Here is a 13797-nt window from a genome sequence, read left to right as displayed (position 1 = left end):
CTAGCGTATGAGAGACTTATGTAATTGTTTTGGCAGAACTTGGTTAAGGAACCCAGGAATGGAGACCTGAGACCATCTTAAGCTTGAGAGTATAATAAAATAGCAGGTAGTTGAAGAGAGACAACATACTCAAAAATAACAAGTGTTTATAATTGTTTATTTTACATCTACATTGTTATTCTGAATATCTAAGTTCAAATAGCTGGATATATATATTAGGTAAATATTTCTCTCTCTCTCTCTGCGTGTGTGTGTGTGTGTGTGTATGTATCTGTAATGCCATGAATCCAGAAAAATGCACTATGCATGGACTTGAGGGAAAGGGACGAAGGGATTCACATGTGAGCATTATTTGCTAGGTGCCATACTGGCTGCTATACATACGTTATCTATTCCAGGGGTCCCCAACGTCCAGGATCTAATGCCTGGTGATCTGAGGTGAAGCTGATGTAAAAATAATAGAAATAAAGTGCACAATAAATGTAATGTGCTTGAATCATCCCCAAACCACCCACCCCCGCACCCCCACCACCCGTGGAGAAATTGTCTTCCATGAAACTGGTCCCTGGTGCCAAAAAGTTTGGGGACTACTGATCTGTTCAGATTCTCACAACAGCTCTGTAAGACAGTTGAGTGGTATTATTCCCATTTTGCAGATAAAGAAATGAAGTTTTAGAGAGGTACCCCTAAGTCGACTCAAATAGAGATGAGTGATTACCTGGGCTGCTCAGTTTCTCTTTCTCAAGAACTCAAACAGAGAACTATGGAAAGAGCATAAGAAGATAGTGAAAGCAAAAGCTTTCATAGGAAAATGTGGAAATAGAGGCCTCAAGGAAGTATAAGTAAGCTGAACCAAAACCAACCCAAGACCAAGAGTATAGAGAGTAAGATGATTGGTTGGAAACTTCAGACTTGGTAATTCCGGAGAGAAGCTGAGTCGCTGTAATGTCTGAGGATCAGACCACCACCACTGAGGACAGCTGAGATAATTCATTCCTAAAACTGCTTTGGAGACTTCCAGTTTTTGCTTTACATTTTTCCTCTCTGAGGTCAGTGTGTCCTGAATGTTTATGAGATTCTGAAAACTGCTGGCCAAACGTCATTTCAGTACTCTGCTGATGTCCACACACTTACCCACAGCAGCCAAAGCAATCATTTCTTCTCTTTCTCTTTCACTTTTGAGCTACCAGGCAAGTGCCTACAGTAAACCAGAACCCTGCTATAAAGCAGTCTGAGAAATGTAGTTTACAGGTTGCTAGCCCCTGAAAATCAAGAAATAGCATAGAAGAGAAAGAATGGTGCTGAGAAGGCGAGACAATCCAGTACACTCTCCTAAAAGCAGGGGGAAGCTATTTGTGAACTTCTAAGGACAGAGTAAAGTGATTTGATTTATACTTTTTTTTTTAAGATAATAGTTTTTTTTAATTTTTAAAATTTTTCTTTTATTTTGCTGCATTGGGTCTTCATTGCTGCATGCAGGCTTTTTTCTCTAGTTGTGGCTAGCGGGGGCTACTCTTCATTGCAATGCATGGGTTTCTCATTGCAGTGGCTTCTTTTGTTGCAGAGCATGGCTCTAGGCTCATGGGCTTCAGTAGTTGCAGCACATGGGCTCAGTAGTTGTGGCTCATGGGCTCTAGAGCTAAGGGTCAGTAATTGTGGTGCATGGGCTTAGTTGCTCCGCAGCATGTGGGATCTTCCTGCACCGGGGATTGAACCCATGTGCCCTGCATTGGCAGGCAGATTATCAACCACTGCGCCACCAGGGAAGTCCCTCGATTTATGCTTTTAAAAGAGAACTAATTAAAATACAGAGAATGAGTTGTAGGGGCACAAGAGCAGCCAGGGTAGTCTATTAAGAGGCTCTTTCATTAGTCTATTTAGACCATGATGGTGACAGTGAAGATGAAGAGAAGAAACAAGTTTAAGAGATTTGAGGGTGTAAAATGGGTAAGACTTCATAATGGATTGGATGTGTATGAGAAAGAGCTATCAGGGATTTCCTCTGGTTTCTGACTCATGCAGCTGAATTGATGGTGTTGCCATTCACTGAGATAGGGAATACTGTAAGAGAACTAGCCAGAAGAATTTATAGCTTCAATTGGTGTTCTCTCTCCTCTTGGAAGCTTTAACTCCCGAAAAGTGAAAACCTTTTTGTATCTCTCACAGTACCGGCACCAGGCCTTGCACAGCATAGGTCTTCAATAAATAATTGCTGAATTAAAGTCATTACAATATATCCAACAAGCAGCCAATGGTGGTGAATTAATCTTTTACAAAAGGAAAAACAGCACCAAACTCCCATCCCAGCCAGGCTGATTAAAGACAGCAGCTCTGAAAATGCACAAACACAGCCAGAGAAGTAGGAAAAAAAAAAAATAAGAGAACAAATACTCTGTGAGCAGATATATGAAGGCAATGGATTATTCATCTGGACACTAATTCTGCCAGAGGGGTGGGTTGGATCCCATGTAAACGTAGATACAACAAGGAACTAAGCAAAAGAAAAATGGTTTAGTCACCAAAGAAGAAGATCAGACGCATTATTGTGTGACAGAAGTTATAACAGTCAAAATTATGAAAGACTTTTGTTTTATGTTGTGTCGAAGAAAGTACAGTCAGGGTAAGTAAAAAAAAAAAATAAGAAAATGGGGGAAAAGAGAAGACATATTAATATGGAGATCATTATGTAGGGTATAAATTTTAAAAGAACAGCACTAAATTATTTGAAGTGAAAAGAAGACTGTGAGGAGAGAGGTTGAAAATGTGAAGAGAATAAGCCCCATAAGTGAGCAGAATCAAAGACAGGCTGAATTAATATAAAGTGTAAACTCAGTGGATGAGAAGTGAGGGCCAAGATAAATTATAGGAGGTGAAAATATCAGCAGGAGCAGAGGGAGGAAAGACTAGAAACAAACAAACCAAAATCAGATGAAAAAGCCGAGTGGAGCAATAGGTCCAGGTGAAAAAAATTAAAATTTTTTTAATCCTGTTTTGAAAAAAGCAAAACCTCACAGAATTGTAAGAAAAGAGGCAAGGACCTGACATAAGGCAAAGACACATGCAGAGTCATTATGAAAACTAAATGTGTTTTCTGTTTAGTTTGGTTGCTTTGTGAATCTGGAACCATTTTGACATGTGGAAATATTCATTTTGATGTGCTTAAAGTGTATTGATTATGGTAATTGTTTTTTCTGTGTTAGTTGCAGTCCGTTGTGATTTCCTATGGGCTACTGTAATTGCTTTTTAACCTGCCCTGTTGGCTAATTTGGTTTGGGGGAGTCAAGGTGACCTCTGCATGTCAGCCTCGCTATAATTACAAGACAGGAGTGCAAAGTCCAGTCCAAGGAGAGAAATTTAGGAAGGTGGGGAGTGTGCATGTACACCTCAAAGAGGAGCACGTACGTACGGGGCTGTGGACACCAAGGGAAACAGAAGAAGGAACGTTTTTGTTTTCACCACTCGTCAAGCCAGTGACTTTCTGCCCCAGGCTGTGTGGAACAGAGCACTGGACATGGTCTAATAATCATTTTGTAGAATTTCCTGAATTCATTTACTGACCTTAGGAGAAACTACTTCCTGATCCTTTGTCATGGTCCCTGGATTTTGCCTTTCCCTTCATTATCCTGTCCCTGTTTTCTTTAAATTAAAAGAATCCTCAGAACTCCTATAACATACCGTGTATATTTGGGGATTCCCTAATCAGATATATGAACTGTCCATTTGAATTATGTTTTCTACCCAAACGAGGATTGCTGCCCAGGTCTGTGACTATCTCTGGGATATTATGTTGATATTTATGTTTGTGGTATGAGTCAGCTATCAAAAAGGAAAATGGTCCTGGTTTGAAAAAAGTCACAGTGTACCTCACATCAAGATCCCTCACAGTGTCTTTCTTGTATCATTTAGTCCTTCATAGTGTCAGACATTAATGAATGTATACTATGTTAGTAGCCAGTGTTTATTGAGCTCCTACAGTCAAGCACTATGCTTGGTTAGCTCGTCTAATCTTCGAAACAACAGTAAGAGGTAAGCACCATTATGATCCTCATTTTATACTGGAAATGGAAGCTGAGGAACAGTAAGAAACTTGGCGATGGTGACTCACTGGTAGCTGGTGGAGCTATGATTTAAACTCAGGCTCATCATGAACTGATTTTATTATCATTTTTTCCTTGGCATAAAGCTATATAGATTGTACTTACTTTCCCTTAAGATCATTCATTTATTGAATAAATATGTATTGAGCTCCTCTTGCCTCCCAGGCAACTCTACTCAGTGTTGGAAATAGATTGAAAAGCAAGACAGGTTCTCAAAAAGCTTATTTGCTACCAGGAGAGGGAACAACATACAATTAAATAAACAGACAAATGAAGTAAAATAATTAGACTAGGATTAATACTATAAAGAAAGTAAATAAACTACTGTGAAAAAGAATAAGAGAGGGAAGCCAACTTTGGAGAGTGTGGCCTTTGGGGAGGCTTCTCCAAAGGCCTCTTCGAAGGTGATATTTAAGCTTAGACCTGAAATCAAGGCACCAGTAGGCAGGAGCTAAGGGAGGAACATTCTGGTAGGATAGAAGAGCAATATGTTCAATAGATCCAGCTCCCTGCCTTGAACATTGGAATTGTAAACTTTCCAGGGTACACCGTTTCGTTTTCTGTCTTTCTAGGGTCTAGTAGTAGAAGAGTCAGCAGTCTCTCCCAGGTTCATTTCAATGTTCTAATATAGTTTAAGCATTCTGTTTTCAACAGGAAAAATTTAAACATCACTGCTACTATTTCTATTCTTTTTAACGTATTGGTGCATTTCCTCCAAACCAGTTTTTGAAGCTAACATTCCTTATTTGCACACTGTGTACCAGGCACCAAACTGTGAGCTTTGCACACATTGTTTTACTCACTCCTCAAGCAATCCCATGAGTAGGAACTATTATTAGTCAGCTTTAAAAATGAAAAACCAGATTTAGGTTAAATAACTCTCCCAGGAACACACAACTGGTGAGTGGCAGAGCAGGAACCTGACCCCAGAACTGCCTGACACCAGAGCACACCTCTAACCACTGTGGCCTCTCCTTTATCTGAATACACGTTATATGTATTTTCCAAAAAGTTTGCATCCTGGGTTTGTTGGGGTTGGTTGCTGTTGTTGTTGTTGTTGTTTGGGGGTTTTTTGGTCTTATATTTTTCCACATCATTCAATGTTTTCTGTTTTTAATGATTTTAACGTTTTCTTTGTTTTCTGCCTTTTGCTATATAGATTGTGTTTTCTTTGCTTTTGTCTATTCCAGTGATTTGGAAGATGTGCTTTCTGTTTTTAATTCTAGTAGTGACCATCTTTCGACAAAAACCACCCAAATGAGAACAAACAGGCTTTCAGAACTTTCTACAGCAAGAGACTCAGCCACTGTCACTAGTGTTCTGCAGGCAAGCAGGGGGGTAGCAAGGCTTGATAGAAAAGCCTTCAGGGATGCTCTGTTTAGAGGTTGTTGCCACAGGGAAGCTGGAGGCTGACTAACTAGAAATGGGGCATCTTATGTGATTGGTTTGGGAAGCACATTTGACTTTCTCTGGTTGGTTCCTGAGTTGGGCAAAGCTAAGGCAAAGAACTGGGACACTGGCTGTCATTGACCAAGTCTTGACCATGCTGGGCCCATTGCTGCAGAGACCATAGGTTTGGCTTCCTGGGCTGGTTGCTCCAGAGGTTTTAGGTCAGAGTGTTTTGGTCACAGAATGTCCGTTGTCCATTTGTATACCAGTTTCTTTCTTTTCAAAAACGTATTTTTGAGTCTTTTCTTAATCATTCCAAGTAAAAATTGTTATCGTGATATCATGTGGTAAGATGGGTTATTAATCACACTTGTAGATCCTCAGTCTATACTCATGCTTCCTTTTGATTTTGTAAATTAAGCTGGGATTTTCAATAGATTGTTTGTATATAAATGGCTTCATTTTAGACTATATCATTTTCTATTTCAAACTGTAACCAAAATTTAGACTTTATGTTATTAGTTTTTACAGCCAGTCCTTATACCGCGACATCTCCATTTCTGAGTTCCTTCGTCCATAGATTTGCTTCAGAGTTTTTTCCAGTCCTTTACATGCCTAAGAATTTCTTTCTGTTCCGTTTGCCTCATCTGTAAAATTGGATTAAGTACAATAATAATAAATTAAAAGTGCTTAGCAAAGTGTGCATCATGTAGGAAGTGTTCAGTAGCTATTAGCTGCTTTATCGTCATCCTTATTAAAGTTCACATGTAAAACACAGCGTGCCTAGGTATTTGATGCTTTTTTATCACAGCCCTATAAACATTGCTCCATTGTTGTATTATCAATCTGATTTCTCTTGTTTCTGTCTTTATTTTCTGACTGTGGCATATAGGATTTTTTCTTTAACTTGCAGTGTAAAATTTTTTCTGGGTTGTGTTTTGGTGTGATTCTCCAGGTTTTTTTTTTTTTTCCTGGAACTTGCTGAGTGCCTTCAATATGCATACTCAGTTTTGTTTGCTTACTTGTTTATTCTTAATTCACTAAAGTCTCCTTCTGTTTTAGGTTACTGCTTCTGTTCAGATGGTCCTGATGTCTTCCTGAGAAAGACCATAATCTTAGATCAGAGGATGGTCCTCCAACCTGTCATTTGCGTGTCACCTTCTGTTTTTCCTCTTGCTCTGAGTTCTTGAAGAGCCTCAAGTTTCTTATCCAGGATTCTGATATGACCTGTCCTTAGGATTCTGCTCCTACTGTTCCCGATTCTTCTATTATGTGTTTGGTTTTATTTCATCGTTTCACTGTCCCTTCATTTTATCATTTTCTGTCACCACCTGTGTTTTTCTCCTTTTGTGATTTCTTGCTCATGACTCATAACAGCCATGTATATTTGAATCCTATCGAGGCTACCCAGCGATTTTCTTTAAAAAACAAAACAAATTATTTCTTGTAAAAGTTCGTTTTCAAATGTTTGACCTTCCTCAGGGTCTAAAAGGTAAAGTTCCTGTTCCTTTGTTCCACTGTATTTTTCATAGGCCCTATATTGGGGTCTTTCACTTGTTTGTTTGATCAATTGATTTTTATGTGTTGGGTTTTTTAAATCCATATCGGAACAAAAAACTATATTCAAATAGTATCTGCCAATAGACAAAATCTATGAAGGGCCCTTATATCCACCTACTGTCTGCTTGGACCCTAGTTGAATTCCCTGCTCAGAATTCAACAGGAGGGCAGAATGGTGTGCTGTGCACCTCGCCCAATTGCTTGTGTTGCTCAACCAGGTTAGTATTTCTGCCTTAAATAGATTTTCTCCTACTGCCTTCCTGGCTCTTTCATTCTCTGAGCAGATGTATCACATGAAAAAGAATAGTCACCAGGATACACTGCTCCCAGGTCTCATCCTACTTCAGGCTCTCACCTGCAGCACTTTACTTTTTAATTCATTCACGCAGAAGCCTTTTAGTTTGATGCAGTCCCATTTGTTTATTTTTGCTTTTGTTGTCCTTGCCTGTGGAGTCAGATCTAAAATAAATATTCCTAAGACCAGTGTCAAGGAGATCACTGCCTATGTTTTCTTCTAGGAATTTAATGGCTTCAGGTCATACATTCAAGTCTTTAATCCATTTTGAGTTAATTTCTGTATATGGTGTAAGATACTGGTCCAGTTTGATTCTTTTGCGTGTAGCTGTCCATTTTTCCCAACACCATTTATTAAAGAGAGTGTTTTTTCTTGATTGTATATTCTTGCCTCCTTTGTCATAGATTAATTAACTGTACATGCATGTGTTTATTTCTGAGCTCTCTGTTCTGTTCCACTGATCTGTGTGTCTGTTTTTGTGCCAATACAATATTGGTTTGATGGTTGTAACTTTGTGGTATAGCTTTAAATCAGGATAAAGTAGCTAGTATTTATGCTAGTCAAAAGTACCTTCACTTCCTCATGCTCTGGACAACTATTTTAAATAAACCAGTAGTCTGTGGACAGTAATTCAAAAGGAAAATAATCTCTCTTCCAGTTTTTCAAGGACCACTAATTAACAAGGCTAGAGGTTCTCTCTATAACAAAGTACCATAGTTTTCTAGCAGTTTTTCTTTTCTGCGGCTGTTTTGAAAAGTTATTGTTCCACTCATGTGTACAATTGTCATTTAAATATTCAAGTTTACTTTAAGGCTGCTGCTTTCACAGGCAGAACATTAAACTTCCTTGATCAAGAAACTACAGCACTTTATTAACTATATTATCAAATGTCAACTCCTAGCCAAACATTAGATACTTAAAATACCTGTCTCCTTCCCCAATAATATTTCAGTATAATATTTTCCCCATTAGGACTTCTCTATAATGGTTAATTCTGCCCTTGTTTGATGTACCTCCTCATGATCCAACACTGCAAACTTTATATGTGGGATTAAAATAGTTATAAATAAAGTCCATATGTGTTGATAATTTTCATTTTACATCTTCATTTTTTAATAAAATAAAATATTGCAGATAAAATCAAGGTCTTCATTGTTCTTTCCCCAGACCCATTCTCTTTCCTTCTTTAGAGGCAGCTATGATCATGAATTTGTGGAGGAGCTTCCAGTATGTTTTTATACTTATATATGCATTATATAAACAATATATAATACTGTCATACATACTTTTAAGATTTTAAGATAAATGTCAGTATACTCTTCTTGTCTTCTGCGACTTGCTTTTTTTATTCAGCATTGTTTTTGAGATCCATCTGCATTATACTAATAGATCTTGTTCAAGTTCCCCGCAGCACATTAATTGTTCTGTGATTGCAATTTACTTAAGAACGAAGGAGCATACGCCAAAAAGATCTTGAGTTACTCCCTGTGTGACAGGGAGGGAAAACTCTTGCCCGGAGAGCTTTCTGCCATCTTTGATTTGAAGAGTGGGGTGGAGTGTCTTTCAAGTGTGAGTGCAAGCTCTGAAGTAAAAAGCATCTGGTCAAGGCTAGGATAATATGTGCTGACTGGGTGAGGGAAAGAGGAGTGGTTTAAAATACAATTATGCTTGGAGCATATGCTATTTAAGATACCATCCCTCCCTCCCAGCAAGATCCTGTCACACTGGTGTTGAAGGCTGTATTCTTCTGATACAGGAGAAATAGAACTAGAGTAGACAAACGTCTCCTTGGCATTTGTCTGATACACAGATAAAGACTTGGGTCTCAACATTCCCTCTGTAGCTGGTGAACATTTGTTGAACACCAACAGTGAAATAAGCACAGGAAATGCAGCTGCTTGCAATACCATTTTAGTATAAGCAGGAGCCTTGCTGAGTTTTTCTGTCTGTCTTTTATTAAAGGTCCACACACGTTCCTGTTGGGGAGGATCAAGTCCAGCACATGGAGCTAGTTCAGGATCTAGCACGGGGGTTTAACAAGAAGTATGGGCAGTTCTTCCCGGTACCGAAGTCCATTCTGAGTAAGTAACAAACATAGGATTGTTCAATCAGGGTGCATTTTGAAGAAAGATTGGATATTGGACTGAGAGGTGTGGAACCTTCTTGGGACTAAACTTGGCTTTGCCGTGAACAGGCTTCAGGAATGAGAATCCCACCTTTTTCTGCACTGTAGGATGAGTAGGCCTCATTGGATTATCGAATAAAATAACCAAAGAAGTTTGAAAAGTATGGGAGAGACTAGAAACTACAAATAATCATTTTCATTATAAAATATCATATATATGATATATGTATGATATTACACACACACACACACACACACACACATCTCATTTGGTAGAGCAGGTATCTTTCCCTACTTTCCCTATTTTGTGGATGAGGAAACTAAGGCTTGGCAAGGCTGTCTTTGTGTCCAAGTCATGTACCTAGCTGGTGGCAAAGCTGAGCTCTACATTTAACTCTTCCGGTTCAAAGCCAGCTGTCCTTGTTTTCTCTATTCACAGTAGAACAAAAGTCATAAGAGTGAGAACTGCTGTATCATAATCTAGATAAAACAAGAGGGCATTGATAATCCTCGCATTTTGCCTTCTTAAGTGCACAACTGAGATGGAATGTACAATCATACCTACTGAATCCAAAACCTCATCTGCAGCTTGCAAGGCTATGCTAATCTGGAATCTTCTTGAGGAAAGCTTTATCAGTATTTTGGTAGCAGTGTAAACTTGTGACAAGGGCAGAGACCATTGAACCTAAGCTCTGCCCATCTTTATTAAGCTAACAGCATTTTAAAGAGTATAACATGTGGCTAGTATCACTTTAGAAGCATAATAAAGTGGATATAAATACCTAAGTTGTTCCAACAGTTCACACAAATAAATTCAGGGCACCCCATGCATTGAAATCAACCTTCTTTTAGCAACAAGGACTATTTTAATGCTCTGGCCAATTGTTATTTTACCTATTTCAACCTTATATCAATGTTTCTGTAATAGCCAAAGATTAGGCGATTATTAATGATACTGGTTTTATGAAGCACAGCTTAACATCTTGATTCTATCAGAGCAATAAAGTCACTTCTCTCACTCTCACATGTGTGTGAGTTTGTGTCTATGTGTGTTGGTAATTATTTATATAATCATGGGTAAAGAAATGGAAAGATGCCACAAGTTGTGAAAACAGGCTTGGGAGTAGGAAGGGCAGTGGTTGTGGGCAGGGGGTGATTAGCCAATAAGGAAGAGCAGAGAGGAAAGAAATAGACAATACTTTTTTTAACTATGCACAGCAAAAACAGTGTGATTGATACAACTTCACTTGTGTAAGATTATATGCTTTTATGTGTATATAGGCATTAAAAAATGCATGAAAATATGATCAACAAAATATTAATATTCAATTACACACTTCAGACACCTTGACTTTCATGCTTATAGAAATTGCTAGAATGTATTACAATGAGTATTTGATATTTATTTAATCAGATAAAAATAAAGGTATTTGGTGTTCTTGGCACTTTTTAAGATTTAGGCACTGACATTCCTACTGGTGTTTTATTATTTTGTGTTTGTTTTTGTTTTGTTTTGTTTGGTTTGGTTTTTGTTTCTGGTACGCGTGTGTTGGTGTTTTTACCTAGCACCAATGAAGAAGGTAAAATCCCTGCGTGATCCCTCTGCCAAAATGTCGAAATCAGACCCTGATAAACTGGCCACTGTCAGAATAACAGACAGCCCGGAGGAGATAGTGCAGAAGTTTCGCAAGGCTCTGACGGACTTCACTTCGGAGGTCACCTACGAACCGGCCAGCCGAGGGGGCGTGTCCAACCTGGTGGCCATCCACGCGGCGGTGACAGGGCTCCCCGTGGAGGAGGTGGTCCGCCGCAGCGCTGGCATCGACACCGCGCGCTACAAGCTGCTCGTGGCAGATGCTGTGATTGAGAAATTTGCTCCAATTAAGAGTGAAATTGAAAAACTGAAGATGAACAAGGACCACTTAGAGAAGGTTTTACAAGTTGGGTCGGCAAAAGCCAAGGAATTAGCATATCCTGTGTGCCAAGAGGTGAAGAAATTGGTGGGGTTTCTATAGGAAGTTTCAACGAGTCACAAAAAGGCTTTTCTATCTTGTGGCCTGTGCACTCCAACAAAGGCAGCTTTCCTCACAAGCAAACAATTATAGTTTGGGGACACATAATTTGGTATACCTGATCATTGGCTTCATTTGATGAATGATGATTTACAGCCTTCAGATAGGGAAATGTTCTAAATCCCACCAGCAAAATTATGTGGGAAAAACAAAACAAAACAAAAAACAAAGAAGGCATAGCTATCTGAATCCTCAGTTATTTGAGGCACACTAATTGGCCTTAATTTATTCACACAGATGTGATTGAGGTAAGTAGCAGTTAATTTGGGAAATGGGTGTTTCATTTCTGTCTCTCTCTGGAGTCCTTACTGTCACAAGTGCTCACTTTCTCTGTCCCAACCCTTTAAAAAAGTAGTATGTAGAAGTCTTAAACTTATAATCCTTGGGATGCCATTTGGACCAGTTTGTGCTCAGATCTCATAAAAATAAGTTGATAATTACCATTCATTTGTCACTGAGATGGTACCTGCTTCATTGTGTTTAATCTACTTATTTCCCAGGAGACCACACTGGCTATTCTAGCAAGTATTCTTTTTTTTCAATTCAGAGATACATGGTATAACCTTCTGAGAAGTTTGCATTATTTCAACTTGATTTATTTATTGTACAAAAGCCTGAGTCCGTGGTTTATGTTCTTAAGAAGCACTTCCTTGCATTTGTCTCTCAGTTTAATGTCACCAACCCACTGTGAAATCTGTAGGAGAGGAATTTCCGTTTTATACCTGAGGAACATGAGGCTCAGAGAGTACAATTAGCTTGCACAGTATCTCTCTGTGAGTAAGAAGCAAATTCAAGATCAAAACCATTTCTCCTTATTCCTAAGCAGAGTACTTTTTTCATCAGCACAGAACTCAGAGAGGCAGCATGTTTGAGACTCCAAGCATTCTTATTTTGAAGGTGTGTACTGGAAATATAAGACCTGAACTACTCATAAGCTACCAGCTTTAAATCTGGATGCAGCTAACCTTGGTCACATCTGTTACTCAGAATTCCCAAGGCAGGTCCCAAGTTCTGTCTCCTGTGCTTATTTCGGAGACACTTCAAAGTATATTTTGCCCGACTACAAGAGTAGTTGGCCCGATGAGTCAGGTTTCCCTAGAGAGTGGAAGCTTCTCATCTCACCTCTACCTCAGTCTAAGTAGTAGCAAGTCACTCTAAAACCTAGCTTCTCTGCACTTGCCTTTCCCACACCTGAAAATGGCAATGATAATCTTGACTCACCATAGCAGGGCCTGATTGACTTTGTAACAGAAATTGCTTATAAGTTTTTTGCCAATGGGTACCATGATCACCATTTACACATGACAGATGAGCATGTGGGACAAAGAAATTTTTACTCATGTTTCTAAAGAGAAGCAAGTAGAATGGTCCTTTTATCAGAACAGATGTAAATATACCTAACACTTCATCCCAGAATCCAAATTAAAAGACCCTTTTGGATCTTTTCTTGGAATGCGGTGTCTAGAGTCTTAGAGCCTCTTTGGCATATGTTCTCCAAGGCTCTTTTTTTTTTTTTTTTTTTAAAGAAACCCTAGTATGAATACTGGAAAATAACTAAATTAAAGGTGGATCTATCAAACTGTGTGTTTTTTTACCCCCTTACCACACCTTTCATCCAAAGGCACCACGGAAAGAATCTCAGAGGAGAAAAACTAGATGACTTGTGATAACTTCTAAGGAGCAAATCCCAGTGCAGAAGAGGTTGGGCTTGTGAGAATCCTGTTGTTGTTATTCTTTGAAAGTGACCTGAGGTCTCTTCAAGTCTGATATCCAAGTCCTTAATGATTGAGAGAGGTGCCCCTTGATCTCAGGCAGCTGGTGAAAGAGCCAAGGCTAGAACTGAGATTTACTTCCACATCCCTTCCACTTACAATTTACAGGCCTCAGCACAATCTTTTTATCGAGATGAAAAATTGGAGAGAAATCCAACTTGTGGCTTACCTCAGAAGGTGATTTTAATTGTTTTTCCTGTATGTTTTATGGAGAGTTGAAATGAAAAATATTTAGAGGATGGTAAGAACGCTCAGGTAACTTGATGCTCTCTAGCTCCACCTACTGGCAAACCGTACTTCAACCCCGCCTTGACACACTCAGAATACAGTGGAGGTCTCTTGCCTTTTGTGAGTGCCTCATAGACATCTATCAAAATAATGCCAGAACACAGGCTAGAGAGTGCTAAAAAGTGTGAGTTTTTTTTCAGAAAGCTTCTTGATGCAGACCATACAAATGCTAATCATAAAGCAATAACTAGCACCCGCT

At 39.0% G+C, this 13797-nt stretch overlaps 1 protein-coding gene across 1 annotated transcript in view; it reads left to right on the top strand.

Annotated features, from left to right (window-relative positions):
* WARS2 (tryptophanyl tRNA synthetase 2, mitochondrial) overlaps positions 1-11695 on the top strand; it is an 82596-nt gene extending 70901 nt beyond the window's left edge. The window contains exons 5-6 of the mRNA XM_057720741.1: positions 9304-9422; positions 11033-11695. Of these exons, the coding sequence (XP_057576724.1) occupies positions 9304-9422; positions 11033-11481 (568 nt within the window). The 3' untranslated portion in view covers positions 11482-11695. The remainder of the gene's footprint in view (positions 1-9303; positions 9423-11032) is intronic.
* The last annotated feature ends 2102 nt before the right edge of the window (positions 11696-13797 follow it).

Source organism: Hippopotamus amphibius, chromosome 1 (assembly GCF_030028045.1).
Source record: "Hippopotamus amphibius kiboko isolate mHipAmp2 chromosome 1, mHipAmp2.hap2, whole genome shotgun sequence".
NCBI classification, from domain to species: Eukaryota; Metazoa; Chordata; class Mammalia; order Artiodactyla; family Hippopotamidae; genus Hippopotamus; species Hippopotamus amphibius.
The sequence above is the reverse complement of the archived record's forward strand: the minus strand, read 5'-3'. Positions and strand labels throughout refer to the sequence as shown.